Genomic DNA, 13,220 nt, shown 5'->3' with positions numbered 1-13,220 from the left:
CTACCTTTCATTCAGTATGTGCAAATCTAGGGATTTGTAATATATTAATCTCCATCTCTTCACTCTCCTCCACCTATTGCCTTTAGAGTGACAGCTCCACCCCACAAGTGGACAGGATTGGTTCCTCAGATTTGGGATGTAATAAAACCCTGAATCTGTGTTTTTGAAACTATCTTTGGAAAACTGATGTTCCTGCTCAGCCATAGCGTAGCGTATTTCACTTATGACAAGCCTTGCAGCATATTAACAACACCGCATTGACTAAGGTTATATGCTTGATTTGCAGTGGAGGGTGTCATTAAATTAAAAAAAAATAAATTTGACAACTAAAAATACATTTGAAAGACCAGAGCAACTTTGGCCAGTAAAACCTCCTCCTTAAAGCCTTAACCTCAACTAAAGGTTGTTACCAGGTATGTAAAATACTGAAAGTGTGAGGAATTTTGCAACAATAACTAAGAGATTAAAAAAATACTCCAATAAAAATAACTTTTTCCGTGGGAGCCGACTCTTTTATGTTTACCTGAGGGAGTCGACACTAAGAGTCGATACCTTTCCGAACTACATATCAGTACTGTGGACGCCATATTGCCCTCCTCAGCCGGAGTGAATCGGAAAGGAGGTCGGGAGGAAGGTAAAGCAAATAAAACACGGAAAAGGAGTAAATCAGGCATAAACCACTGGCTTAGAGCGTTCAGGTGAGACTCGACTCGTATTTTGTGTGGATTTAAGGCCACTATATGAGTGACTTGGGGGTTTATTCCCGCTATAAATTGAGAGGAGAGGCGAAGTGACGTAGCGAGGAAAGCGGGCAGATTTAGGAGAAGAAACCAGCAGAAACGGACACATTTTACATTTAGTTGTGGTTTCAATTTAATTTGAGCTTTTAGAAGATATCTGGTGGTGTATTTTACCTTCTCTGGCTCCACACCGGCCCCTGAAACGGTGGGATATTAGTGGAACTTGCCCCACCTACTACACTATAACGTTACTATCCACGCAGCAGTTGGTAGGCAACAATTTTTAGCAGTTTTTGTAAATAACAAACAATTAAAGCTCATATTTCCAGACCTAGAGTAAACCCAATGCTAGACTAAAACGATCTAGATTGAGAATTACTACTGTTAAAGGGCTTAAAGTCTTAATCCTTGCCGGAGAAATCGAGCGGCGGTGTGGCTGCTATGTTTAAGCCAACTAGCCTTGAACTAATATGCCAGAGTTTAAAGGGGAAATCCACCATTTAAAATGGTCAGAAATTCTCTGTATGTGCTGCTTTGAAATGTGACGTTCTGGAGAAGCTTACTGAGTTGTTCATAGTGGTGTTAGGAACCTTGGAGTGTGTGATGGAGCAAAACGACACCATCTTTATAAACACCAAAGAAATAGGGATAATCATAACATTAAAATGACCTCTTTGTAGGTCAGGTATAATTTGAGTGGTATGTCATTTCTCAGCACTGGACTAACACTGACGTGGTGATGGACACAGTGGTGCTGCTGGAGTTTTTAAACACCATATCAGCTCACTCTCTAGTCTGTTATTATTTATAAACACTTACCTCGTTGGTCCAGTTTAAAGATGTGAGTTGAGAAAGAGCGACTCATTTGTTCTTTCACAGTTTGTGTAAGGCATCCTCCTGTCTTTTATCAGAGGTCACAGGGCGTTGTTGGTTATTTTGGATGGTGGACTATTCTCAGGCCTGCAGTGGCACTGAGGTGTTTGAAAACTTCAGCAGCACTGCTGTGTCTCATCCACTTGTACCAGTGTAACTAGGACTGTCAGGATAGCCATATCTGTGAGTGAGATATTGCCCCAGAAATAATTGTGATAAGTTATATTATTGTCATATTAAGGCCATTTTATGGCGCTAATGTAATTGTAATATAAGAGCATATTAAAGTATTTACATCCCTTTTAAAGAGCAATGAGCTTTTAGCAAGAGCTTATTTATTTACTGTATGGACACGCTAGAATTGGAACATATAGCAAAATGTCCCAAATAAATAAACCAACAATAAAACAAAACCACGGCTTTTAAATAAAGTGACATAAGGCTCCAGAACAGAGAAAACCAGAGAATAAACAGAAGGAACAGCTAAAATACTGGTGATGTTTAGTTTTATGTAAGCAAACAGGGCAGAAAATGTACAATAAATTGATAATGCCATTATTGTTACAGACCTAAGTGCAACCTACAATAACACATTAACACACCACATGATCAGAGACATTGGCGCACTGAGAGTAATCCACCACCCACTAGTACCTGTTCTTTGGTGCTCCTGTAGGAGTCCTGGCCATCACAGTACAGGGGGACATGGGACTAGAGTGAAGAAGACAAGTAGATGGCGTATTAAGCCCCACTCCATTCTTTTTTTTTTTTTAATCGAGCACATCAGCAGATGATTGGTTTGGTCTTGAAGGAAATAGAGAGCAGATAAACAAAACAATGCTGTGGATCTCCAGGCAGAATTTGAATAAATTACCAACTACTTAGAGATGGGCATTGTTTCAGGCCACAGCAGCACTTTATGAGAAGTGGGTTCCAGCCGTTTCAAACAAAATACAAATAACACACAAATAACTTGAGATTTCTGGACAGGTGATGTCTGCAGTACGTACGGAAGGTTATAGGCACCATGCCCAGTGCCAGGTGTGGGTTAATGAATGCCTACAAATCCTCAGGAATCACATAAATCTTCCAACGTTTAACATAAACTCTTCCAAGAAATGTAGAAGCTGTTACGGCTGCAAAGAGGAACACACTCCGGATGCATTCATTTAAATGTAGGAGAAAGTTTGCATGAGCAGATGTAAATATTTTTAAGCTAATATTCTGTATTTAATCTCATTTTGGTTCTGAATTGTCTGAGGTTCTGACTTGGCTAGTTTTTTCTATCAGAATGGATCTACAGAATTGTAGTTAATCTCTGAGGCATCTGCTAGTTATTAGTGCATTATGTTTAGACAGATTTTAGTGTATTTGGAAATAACTGTGCTATACATTTATGTATGCGATTATCTATGGTTATATATATGTAAACAATATCATATAATGAGCACCTTTACAATCGGAGCCACTTTAAGCGGAATCCTTTGTGGACTCACTGTGTATCATCTCCTTGCAAAAGCATAAGATACGGTGTGATGCTCTGGAGCAGCTGCACATGAACCTGAGTTCACCGTACTCACACAGCATTGACCTGGAACAGGGAAACTCTTTCTCTGGAGTGATAGGGCTCAATTCAGTACCATTAGAGATGACTGGTGATGCACAACTAATTATCCATCTTTATGATGGCACTGTATGATAGAGGAAATACATCGTGCAAAATATATTTACTTATTTATTCATTCATTCAAATGGCAGAATGGCGAGCCCAGGTAAAGACAACTATCGAATGAAGAGCTACAAGAATAAGGCCCTGAATCCACAGGAGATGAGGAGACGGAGAGAAGAAGAAGGGATTCAGCTGCGGAAACAGAAGAGAGAAGAACAGGTAGATCGTTAAACATTGTCATGCTAATTATTAAGTTTAGCCTACATGGGTACTACTATTTATGCTTTGGATGGTTGACATAGGTTAATTTTAATGTTTGGAGAAATGTCCATAAAATGTGATGTGGTTTTAAAGCTAGTGTGAGACAAGATGATTAATATTCTTCCTTCTTTAACTCCAGTTGTTTAAGAGGAGGAATGTGTGCGTGCCACCGGGTGATGAGTCAATGCTGGAGTGTCCCATTCAGGATCCAGACATCAGCTCCACTGTCCCCGTATCTGGGGTAAGTGTGTTATTACTTCCAGTGGTTAATAATAATGTTAATATATTATTTATTTCTGTATTTTTTTTTATATCTATGTGGTGCCCTTCCAGTCTAATCCGATCTATCCATAGTACCTCATCCCATTCCCCCATTTCACACCATCTTATCCCATTCCTCTATCCCATATCTTCTACACTCAGACTTATTTGCTTTATTTTTAAAAATCATTGATGAATATGTGACCTTTTTATGTATCGTTTTGTTAATTTCTAACAGGAAGGAGTTATAACTCAAGATATGATTCAGATGATCTTCTCTGATGACCCTGACCAGCAGCTCATAGCCACCCAGAAGTTCAGAAAACTACTCTCTAAAGGTTCAGACTCATTTTTCTGGTGATTTGTTGATCACTGTGTTGAAATAAACTCTCATCTAAACTCCCCGTAACTAATCGTTTCATATAAACTCTCGACAGAGCCGAACCCACCGATCGATGAGGTGATCCTCACTCCAGGGGTGGTCAGCAGGTTTGTGGAGTTCCTGAAGAGAAGTGACAACTGCACCCTTCAGGTGAGAATTCTGGGAAGGCTCCGATCTGATTATAGCTAATTAAAGCAGTCACCGCAGTTAAATGTTACATTACTCCAGCATTAAAAAAAAAAAACATTTTAAAAACATTTTACAAATATTAATAGTTACACGTGAGCAAATTTCTTTAAGATTATTACTACATTCTCAAAATAATAGCTACTTTTTTGTGTGTTATCCAAGTGAAATTATGTTCATGTTTAATTGAATTATTTTGTGCTGTGGACAGTTTGAAGCGGCCTGGGCTTTGACTAACATCGCCTCAGGGACGTTTCTGCACACGAAAGTGGTGATAGAGACCGGAGCTGTGCCCATTTTCATTGAACTGCTCAACTCTGAGTATGAGGATGTGCAGGAGCAGGTGACCTGAGCTTTTTAGTACTCTCCTTCAGATTTTTCAGGGTTTTTCTTTTTTATAATATTTGTGTTGTTTTCATGAAAGTAAGACACATCAAATCCAGTACAAATATCACTTCTTATGGACCTCCAAATAGAACAGAATTAAATGGCAGTAAACCATTACACTGCTAATGTACTGAAGCTTGCTTTAACATGTTTAATATCCAAGCCATATGTGGAATTATTTTGTTTGGAACCCATTTAGATTATTTGCTAAAATGTGCACAAAGTTTGACAAGCTGAATCTTGATTTTTCAGTTATTATTTTGTTATAATATGAATTAATCTCTGGTATTTGTGTTGAAATGTGTGTGTTTTTTAGGCTGTTTGGGCACTGGGTAACATCGCAGGAGACAATGCAGAGTGCAGAGACTTTGTCCTGAACTGCGGTATTCTACCCTCCCTGACACAGTGCGTATTATACACTGAACTTGAGCATACCTGCTGTGTCTGATCCACTCTACACCAGCACAACACACACTAACACACCACCACGTCAGTGTCACTGCAGCGCTGAGAATGATCCACCACCACATCACACCTGCTCTGTGGGGGTCCTGGTAATTGAAGAACAGGGTGAATGCAGATAAAGTATGGATAATGAATTTAGATACAAGTAGATGTTCCTAATCCAGGGATCGTTCAGTGAATGAGTAAATAGTAGCGGAATTATTAGAAAAAGACAGTTCAATACACTTTTAATTTCTTAGTTCAAGAAATGAATACGTATTAAATTAATATATTGTAGAAATAATAAATATGGATTATAGAAAGACAATTGACTGCACTTGAAGTGCTGTATAAATAGTTGGGTTCACTGATAGCAACAGCTCTACTGTAATGTATTTAAACCGCTGTAGAGATATGTACAGATACTGAGGTAGATGGGGTGTACATGGTCTCAAATTGTGTGTGTGTGTGTCTGTGTAGGTTACTTGCAAAGTCTAACCGTCTCACCACAACCCGTAATGCTGTGTGGGCTCTGTCGAATCTGTGCAGAGGCAAAAACCCTCCCCCAGACTTTGCAAAGGTGAGTATATTCGGTTATCAATGAGGAAGATGTCTCCTTTTTCAGACGTGTACAGGGCAATGCACCCCCTTTGTTTTTCCCAAGAATAAATATAGTCATTCTTTTAGGAACAGCTGCCGACACTTTAAGAATAAATGAATATTCTCATGTTTGCTTCTGTATAAATTAAATATTTTTAAAAGCAAAAATTAGTGTAGACTTGTGGTGCAATTGTCAGACTGAGTGGGAAGTGCTGAACCCTCATTTTGATGTTTAAATAATGTAATAAATAATTTAGCATCTTCTCTAATTTGCTGCAGGTTTCTCCGTGTCTGAGTGTTTTGTCCCGGCTGCTGTTCAGCAGTGATCCAGATGTTCTGGCAGATGCTTGCTGGGCGTTATCATATCTGTCCGACGGTCCCAACGACAAAATACAGGCTGTTATTGACTCAGGAGTGTGTCGCAGACTGGTGGAGTTGCTCATGTGAGACACTATTAATAAACACACACACAAACACACACAGAGCGTTGGCCTAATGGTTCAATCCCCAGGACTGGCAGTAACATCCAAGCCAAGCACTGAACCCCCAAATGCTCCCTGGGTGCGGTTTGGCTGCCCACTGCTGTGTGTGTAATGACAGCCCATTTTATTCTGATTAATCAGAATGTTTCTCTAATCCAACAAAAGTATTTTATTTGTTGTATTGTGTCTAAATAGAAATAAAGGGCAATATATAATTTCTCTTAACATGATCTTTCGCTGTTAATTTTCAGGCACAGCGATTATAAAGTGGTCTCACCTTCTTTGAGGGCAGTGGGGAATATTGTAACAGGAGACGATATTCAGACCCAGGTGAAGACATATTTGTTTATTTTTATATTTTTTTTAGACTTTTTTAGTCAATCTGGGATTAAACTTTTTTTAGCTTGTTAGCTCATGTCCTTATTCATAATAAGCACAATTCATTGTTAAAGCATTCGGAAAACATAATACTTTCTGTTTAAATGAAGTATAGCCGTTTCTTCCTCTTGCATCAATCTATCATTAGGTGAAACCACTGTGTCAGAAACCACATAAAGAAGCTTCAGAGTTCGAGGCGACTGTAGGGATTTTGGCATGGTGTTAATAACAGATTTATAGACTATATTTACAGTGTCTCTGTGCTCTAGGTGATCCTGAACTGCTCAGCATTACCCTGCCTACTCCACCTGCTTAGCAGCCCCAAAGAGTCCATTAAAAAAGAAGCCTGCTGGACAGTGTCAAACATCACAGCCGGAAACAGAGCGCAGATACAGGTACACACACAAAATATGCACACATTTATATACTCCACACGATAATACCCAATCCCATCTCTGGAAAACTTGGCCTTTAAAAATGCTATGGTCCAGCCTCACCCTCTCTCTAACCTGTATCTGACGTAGTAGACCTTGGCCTTTTTAGTGTTCTCCTCTGAGTGTGTTGAGCACCGATGATGAAGATGCATTGGTGGCCGCTGGAAAAGCAATGTAGTGTGAAGTTGTTTCATGTTTTTCAGTTATATTTTTATTTTAATCTTTATTTTCAGACGGTTATTGATGCCAACATCTTCCCGGTGCTGATTGAGATCCTGCAGAAGGCGGAGTTTCGTACCAGGAAAGAAGCAGCCTGGGCGATAACTAATGCCACCAGTGGGGGCACTCCAGATCAAATCAGGTCACCATAGCTCTTCCTTATCTAATCATAACAGGTTCTGCACATATGGTCACCATGCCCGCTGTGAAATGTGGGCTAGAGAGTTACAATGGTCTCCAGAGAGATTGCAGTCCATCCAATATTTTTGGGAGGAACTGTGATTCAGAACTAATCATTGAACATCAGTAATGTTCAGGGTGGATGAGGTCCAGTCTTCGCAGCATTGTTTTCATTTCTAGGGGCTTTTCCTGTAGCAAACAGGAACAAACTCCTGATTAATTCTCTTCATTTCAGAAAGGAATTTTGGATGAGGTCCAGCATATTGTGAATGTTTCTGATTATCTTTAATATTTGTGTGTGTGTGTGTGTGTGCGTGTGTGTGTGGTACAGGTACCTGGTCTCTCTGAACTGCATTAAGCCGATGTGTGACCTATTGACAGTGATGGACTCCAAGATTGTGCAGGTGGCCCTGAACGGACTGGAGAACATACTGAGGCTTGGAGAACAGGAATCAAAACAGAACGGCACCGGAATTAACCCTTACTGCGCCCTCATCGAGGAGGCATATGGTACACACACACACACACATTTAAGTTTTGCTTCCTTTCTTCTAAGTATCTCAGAATTCTTCCACCATTAAAATTACTGAGATGCTATTGTTACAAAGATGGTTTATTATTATTATTATTAATTCAGTTAAAAATACTTATTTTTTTTTTAGCATTCCCACACCCCTCTCTCTCCTGTTGGTGATACTGAATATATAGGGATTATTCTATTGCATCCTTCCACTAGAGGGCAGCAGTGTTCTACATTGATGTTTTCATGGACTCCTAACTATTACTACAACTACTACTACTACTGTTGTTGTTATTATCACCATCATCATTGCTTTCATTATCTATTATTAAACTATGATTGTTTCAGTACACATGATCATAACAGCAGACATATGTGATGGTTCAGGGACCTCTTTGTCAATAATTTGTAGATAGTTTGACCAGATGAGGGTAGGTCCCCTGTGTGAGCCTTGGTTCCTCCCAAGGTTTCTTCCTCAGCTCTGAGGGAGCTTTTTCTTGCCACTGTTGCCCCTGGCCTCGCTCACCTGGGGATTTAATGTTTCGTATTAAAACTTTCTTTACTGGAATTCTGTAAGGTTGTGAAAAGCACAATACAAATAAATTTGATTTGATTTCTACTCACAACTCATTTGACAGTATTAAATTTCGTGGTCTTATTTACAGGTCTGGATAAGATAGAGTTCCTCCAGAGCCACGAGAACCAGGAGATTTACCAGAAGGCCTTTGACTTGATTGAGCATTATTTCGGAGTGGAGGAGGAAGATGCCAGTATTGCACCTCAAGTGGATCAGAACCAGGGCCAGTACATCTTTCAGCAGCAGGAGGGGCCTATGGAGGGCTTCCAGCTTTAACCCAGCTCTAACCCTGTTTAACAAGTTAAAACCTGCTCCAAAAACTCCCAGCTTTGCTTCTGGAATGGAATCGTGACACACTCTCTCTCTCTCTCTCTCTCTCTCTCTCTCTCTCTCTCTCTCTCTCTATCCTTCTGGATGAGAAAGGAACTGCTGAAACATCTCCAAGGCCCCAAAATCCTTTGCAGTGGCTCCAGCAGCACTCCTCTATTTTTCAGTGTGTGGATGAGTATGGAAAACGTCCAGGAAGCTTTCTGATGGAGCATAAGCAAATTTATCCAGTTGTGAGCTCTGCCCTATCTCACATAGACTGTCTTTTGTTTTTGAGCCTCTATCCTTTTTTTTTTCCCCTCAAATAATTATTATTATAATTATTATCATTATTATAAATAAATAATAATATTATTATTATTAGACATTGGCACTGGTGACCCAAAAAAAAGAGAAAGGAAACAAATCTCCATATCCCTTTGGAAATGTGAAACTACCTCTATGATCATCAGCAAAAAGAAAAGAAAAGTGATTGGAAATAGTCAGCGCTGACGGTAGATTTTTCTCCTGCTTTTTTTTTCCTTTCTTTTCTTTCCCCCCTGAAGTGCACACTGGTGATTTATTACAGACTGTAAAAAAAAAAAAAAGAGAGAAATTGACTTTGCATGGGCAAAAGGGGTTTGAAGTGAGACACTTCCTGTCGGTGTGATCTCACACACACAAAACAGTCTGATGCTATCAAACAAACAAGCAAACGAAAAAACAAACAAACGTCTTTGATGATTATCCTGTTTGTGACTCTTTCTGGTGTCCTGTGAAATTTATTATTATTATTTTTTTTAAAGTTCGCCTTGGACTAAAATATCAGCACTGGCTTTCGTGCTTCTGAACTTTATCGGAGTGGAGGAGCTTCTGGAGTTGTATTTATTGTGACTGAAACTTCTCCTTTGTGTGTGTGTGTGGTCAGGAGTTTACCAAACGCTATGGTGCATCTTTATTTAAATATCCGTCACTTGCTGACCATTTAAATGCAGTCTGTTTGGTGTCTCCATTCTTCCTCATGCTTTCTGAGGAACTGTTTGGGAGCATTAATATTTTTTATTTTATTTTGTTTTGGGGTCTTCTTGTGTTTATCTGTTTCAGGAAACAAAAAAAACAAAAATCTCAAATCATTTGCCATTGGCTTTGAGTCATGTTTAAAGGCAGAAAAGACTCAGACTGGCTCTGAAACCTGGACTGGAATTTACATATTCAGTGAATAAACAAGAAGTTGATCCAGGATAATATACTAAACCTGAACTCGAACCTAACACAGGGGCAAGACTTTTCTCCTGCTTTGAACTGTATTTCATCCACATGTCACAAACACCTGATAAATGTCCACCCACTACCCACCTTACTCTGGTTTAGAAACCTCTGTCTGTGCTCTCTTCAATCTCAGGCCTCTCTCGGGTTCTGTTTGTTCTCGTTTTCCTGAGCACCTTCTCGTTTCGGTCTGCTCTGGATTCACGGAAACCTGAGATCTCCTTCATTTCACCTGAGAAATCCGGCTTCCGCTAACAGATCTGAACGATCTGTGTCAAAAATAACAATAACACAACATTGGCGATTGTAAAACAAGCACATTTAACTCGATGGTGTATAGTTTTCTAATATTTCTCATGTTTGTACAGTGTTTTTTCAGGTTTGGATTTGCGTTTTTTTTTTTTCTCCCACTCTCCTCATCGGAGAAAGTTTTTTATTTTATTTTATTTGATGTTTCAAAGTCGACATTGGTACCAATCTGCCGTGTAGAGGACGTCAAGTTTTCTCCCCTCAAGAATGTTTAAAAATATGTGTAAAATGACATGGAACAAATAAAATGTTCTCTTTACACATCGAGAGAAGACACACTTTACACGGGTTAGAATGTGTGTTCTGATTGGCTTTGCTCTTTGTGTCCAGCGTCTGTGGACACCTGCTTGTAGGACGTTAATCTGGAGTGTGTTCTTCACTGCAGTGATAGTTAACTCCTCTGGGAAAGCTTTGGACCAGGTGTTGGAACACTTGCTGTGAGAACTGAGTGGCATTCAACCTCATCAAATGTAGCGTTGTCAGATGCTGACTCCGGAATTATGCCAAAAGTATTGGAGAACCACTCATGGCATTGGACATTGTGACCTTAGGCCTCATAGGAGGTCAGGAACTCATGTTGGATTGGTTAGTCCTGGATATAAATGCTGCTTCAGCTCATTCCAGTTGTTATAAGCTGTTAAAGCAAACGGAAAAGGCAGTAGCTGAGGCTTTTGATGAAATCTGAATGTATGCCGCCCTTCAAAATGCACAAAACCCTGGAAAAACTTTGAGAATAACAGGCCTTTGTTTAAATGCAGCTCAATAAATGCAGTTGTTACAGATATTAAAATGTCTTCATTGTTCTAAAGACGTCACGGTTGGAATTGCAGTTCCACTGCCCCCAGGTTTTTAAGTTCAGTGTGTGACCGCTGTGAAGTCAGACAGTGTTTGAGTCTCATAGCGAGGCTGGGACGGTGTCTCTGACTTTACTGTTGTAATGAAGTGTGTCACAGACAACAAGTAAAACCTATCAACACAGTGACTCATCGACGCGTCTGACAACTTTAGACCAGTTTTAGAGCAGGTGGACATCAGTGATGCTCTTAGTCATTATTTTCCAGAGCGTGTGTAGATCATTGTAAAAGTCTGTATCTATAACTTACTGTTCTGTGTAGTTTTATAAACTCTTTACCTTTCTGTTTACATTTAATGAAAATCAGACAAATACAAATAGTTAAAAGCTAGGAAAGTGCAGAGTTGAAAGACACGGAAGAACAGAATATCATATGAATAACTATTGATACAAAAACTAAATTTCCTTCTTCCTTTTATCTTTTTTTTCCCCCCTGAACACCATCAGCTGCCCTTTAAAGTGTTAAAACTAAACTAGTACAATATACAAAAAATTCCTCATCTACTTTTCAATTAAATTCCATTAAAATCAGTTAAAAAAAAAAAATATATATATATATATATTTTTTTTGCCCTGGGTGTCCCTCCCTCCCTCCCTCCTTCATCTCTCATCTCTCTGTGCTCATTGTGCTAATGTTAGCTGATATGTTTGTTTGCTGACGTGATAGATCTGGGCAGTTAGCATTCCTCTCAGTGTTAAGCTGTTCAATGGGGTTGCATTAGTGGCAGTTGCAAAAGAAATGCGTGTTTGGCCTCCCAAAGTGTGTGTGTGTGTGTAAGAGACTCAGTGATGGGTGGAAATGGTGAGGACTAGTATGTGAGTGTTTCAAAATAATTAAAATACATAAACAAATAAACTGCAATTAGAAATATTCCAAAATAACCTGGACAAAGATTACTTGTAGCAACTTTACTGAGCAAACCAGGGCCTTTTATACAGCGACTATACATCGTAATACATTTTTTTAAAGCTAGATTCATCATTCTGTATTTTACTACTTTACCTACCCCTTTTTTCCACCTACATTCATGCCCCTCTCCTACAAAGTTTCTCTCGTATATCCAGCTTCACGCTGACCTGCTGGAGGCTGTGAAATTCTTGTTGTATCTAGTTTCAGCAACTTCGTGTTTTTCTGCTGTGCTTTGTGCAGAGGGTTTCAATGAAATGTTCGTCAAGGCCCATTTAAGGCTAAGGTACTGATGACTAATGTGTGAGTGTAAACATGTGAAAACAAACCACCAGGACAGATTTTTAAACTGGATACTGGAAAAAATGTTTCCCTTATCTCACAGTTACCTTTCTATCTCACAGTTGCAAACGGAACATAGATTCAAACTCGTATTATTGATTTTGCAGGTTTGTTGCAGGTATTTTCTAGTCGAAAGCAAGCAATTAACAGGTAGTAACCTATTTCTAATGTGCTCTCTCTCTCTCTCAAAATAAAATAAATAATTAACACTTTTAATACAGTATGGAGTACATAGTGTGATTGCCAGAGGAATCTAAGCAGCTTTAAAGGGTTAGTGTTTCCCAAACATATAAAGATTTGCTTCAGCCTCAGGAGATTTTTTGAGAGTTTACAGGTAATGTTCATGATTTTAATCCAATACAATTTTTATAAAATGTTTTTACCTTTTACATTTGCTAGCTCTCCAGTTTGATTGTGTGCTGGAAAAAGGTCTGGTGTTTGTATGCAGCCCTGGCTCTGTAACTGGGGAAACTTTAAACAAAGTGTATCCATCCAAACTCTCGTCATGCGGCGGCGTATGGACGGCGCAGAGATCTCTGATTGTTAAAAAGCATGAAAAGAGATGAGTATGTTGCTCTATTGTGTGTTGCCCTGTGAAGGACTGGCGCCCCCTCCAGGGTGTGTTCCTGCCTTGTGCCCAATGA

At 39.3% G+C, this 13,220-nt stretch overlaps 1 protein-coding gene across 2 annotated transcripts; it reads left to right on the top strand.

Moving 5' to 3' along the window:
- Positions 1-579: 579 nt before the first annotated feature.
- On the top strand, positions 580-11,758 carry LOC136675524 (importin subunit alpha-6). Of its 2 annotated transcripts, none has more exons than XM_066652093.1 (14): positions 580-698; positions 3,372-3,501; positions 3,683-3,784; positions 4,043-4,142; positions 4,242-4,336; positions 4,584-4,715; positions 5,076-5,164; positions 5,684-5,783; positions 6,083-6,246; positions 6,537-6,615; positions 6,933-7,058; positions 7,331-7,458; positions 7,828-8,006; positions 8,682-11,758. In XM_066652093.1, the coding sequence occupies exons 2-14, from the start codon at positions 3,373-3,375 to the stop codon at positions 8,867-8,869; spliced, it is 1,611 nt and encodes a 536-aa protein (XP_066508190.1). In that variant the 5' UTR covers positions 580-698; position 3,372; the 3' UTR covers positions 8,870-11,758. The 2 variants fall into 2 exon arrangements, with proteins under 2 accessions (XP_066508190.1, XP_066508191.1); XM_066652094.1 differs by having other exon boundaries at positions 602-634.
- Positions 11,759-13,220: the final 1,462 nt, after the last annotated feature.

This window comes from Hoplias malabaricus, chromosome X1, assembly GCF_029633855.1.
Source record: "Hoplias malabaricus isolate fHopMal1 chromosome X1, fHopMal1.hap1, whole genome shotgun sequence".
Taxonomy (NCBI): Eukaryota; Metazoa; Chordata; class Actinopteri; order Characiformes; family Erythrinidae; genus Hoplias; species Hoplias malabaricus.
The sequence above is the reverse complement of the archived record's forward strand: the minus strand, read 5'-3'. Positions and strand labels throughout refer to the sequence as shown.

What these genes read in the sequence shown, in the direction of transcription:
- LOC136675524 (XM_066652093.1), top strand. Translation starts at nt 3,373, where the DNA reads ATGGCGAGCCCAGGTAAAGACAACTATCGAATGAAGAGCTACAAGAAT. An exon ending in ATTCTACCCTCCCTGACACA is followed by an intron (nt 5,165 to 5,683) that starts GTGCGTATTATA and finishes GTGTCTGTGTAG; the next exon opens with GTTACTTGCAAAGTCTAACC. An exon ending in CCTCATCGAGGAGGCATATG is followed by an intron (nt 8,007 to 8,681) that starts GTACACACACAC and finishes TCTTATTTACAG; the next exon opens with GTCTGGATAAGATAGAGTTC.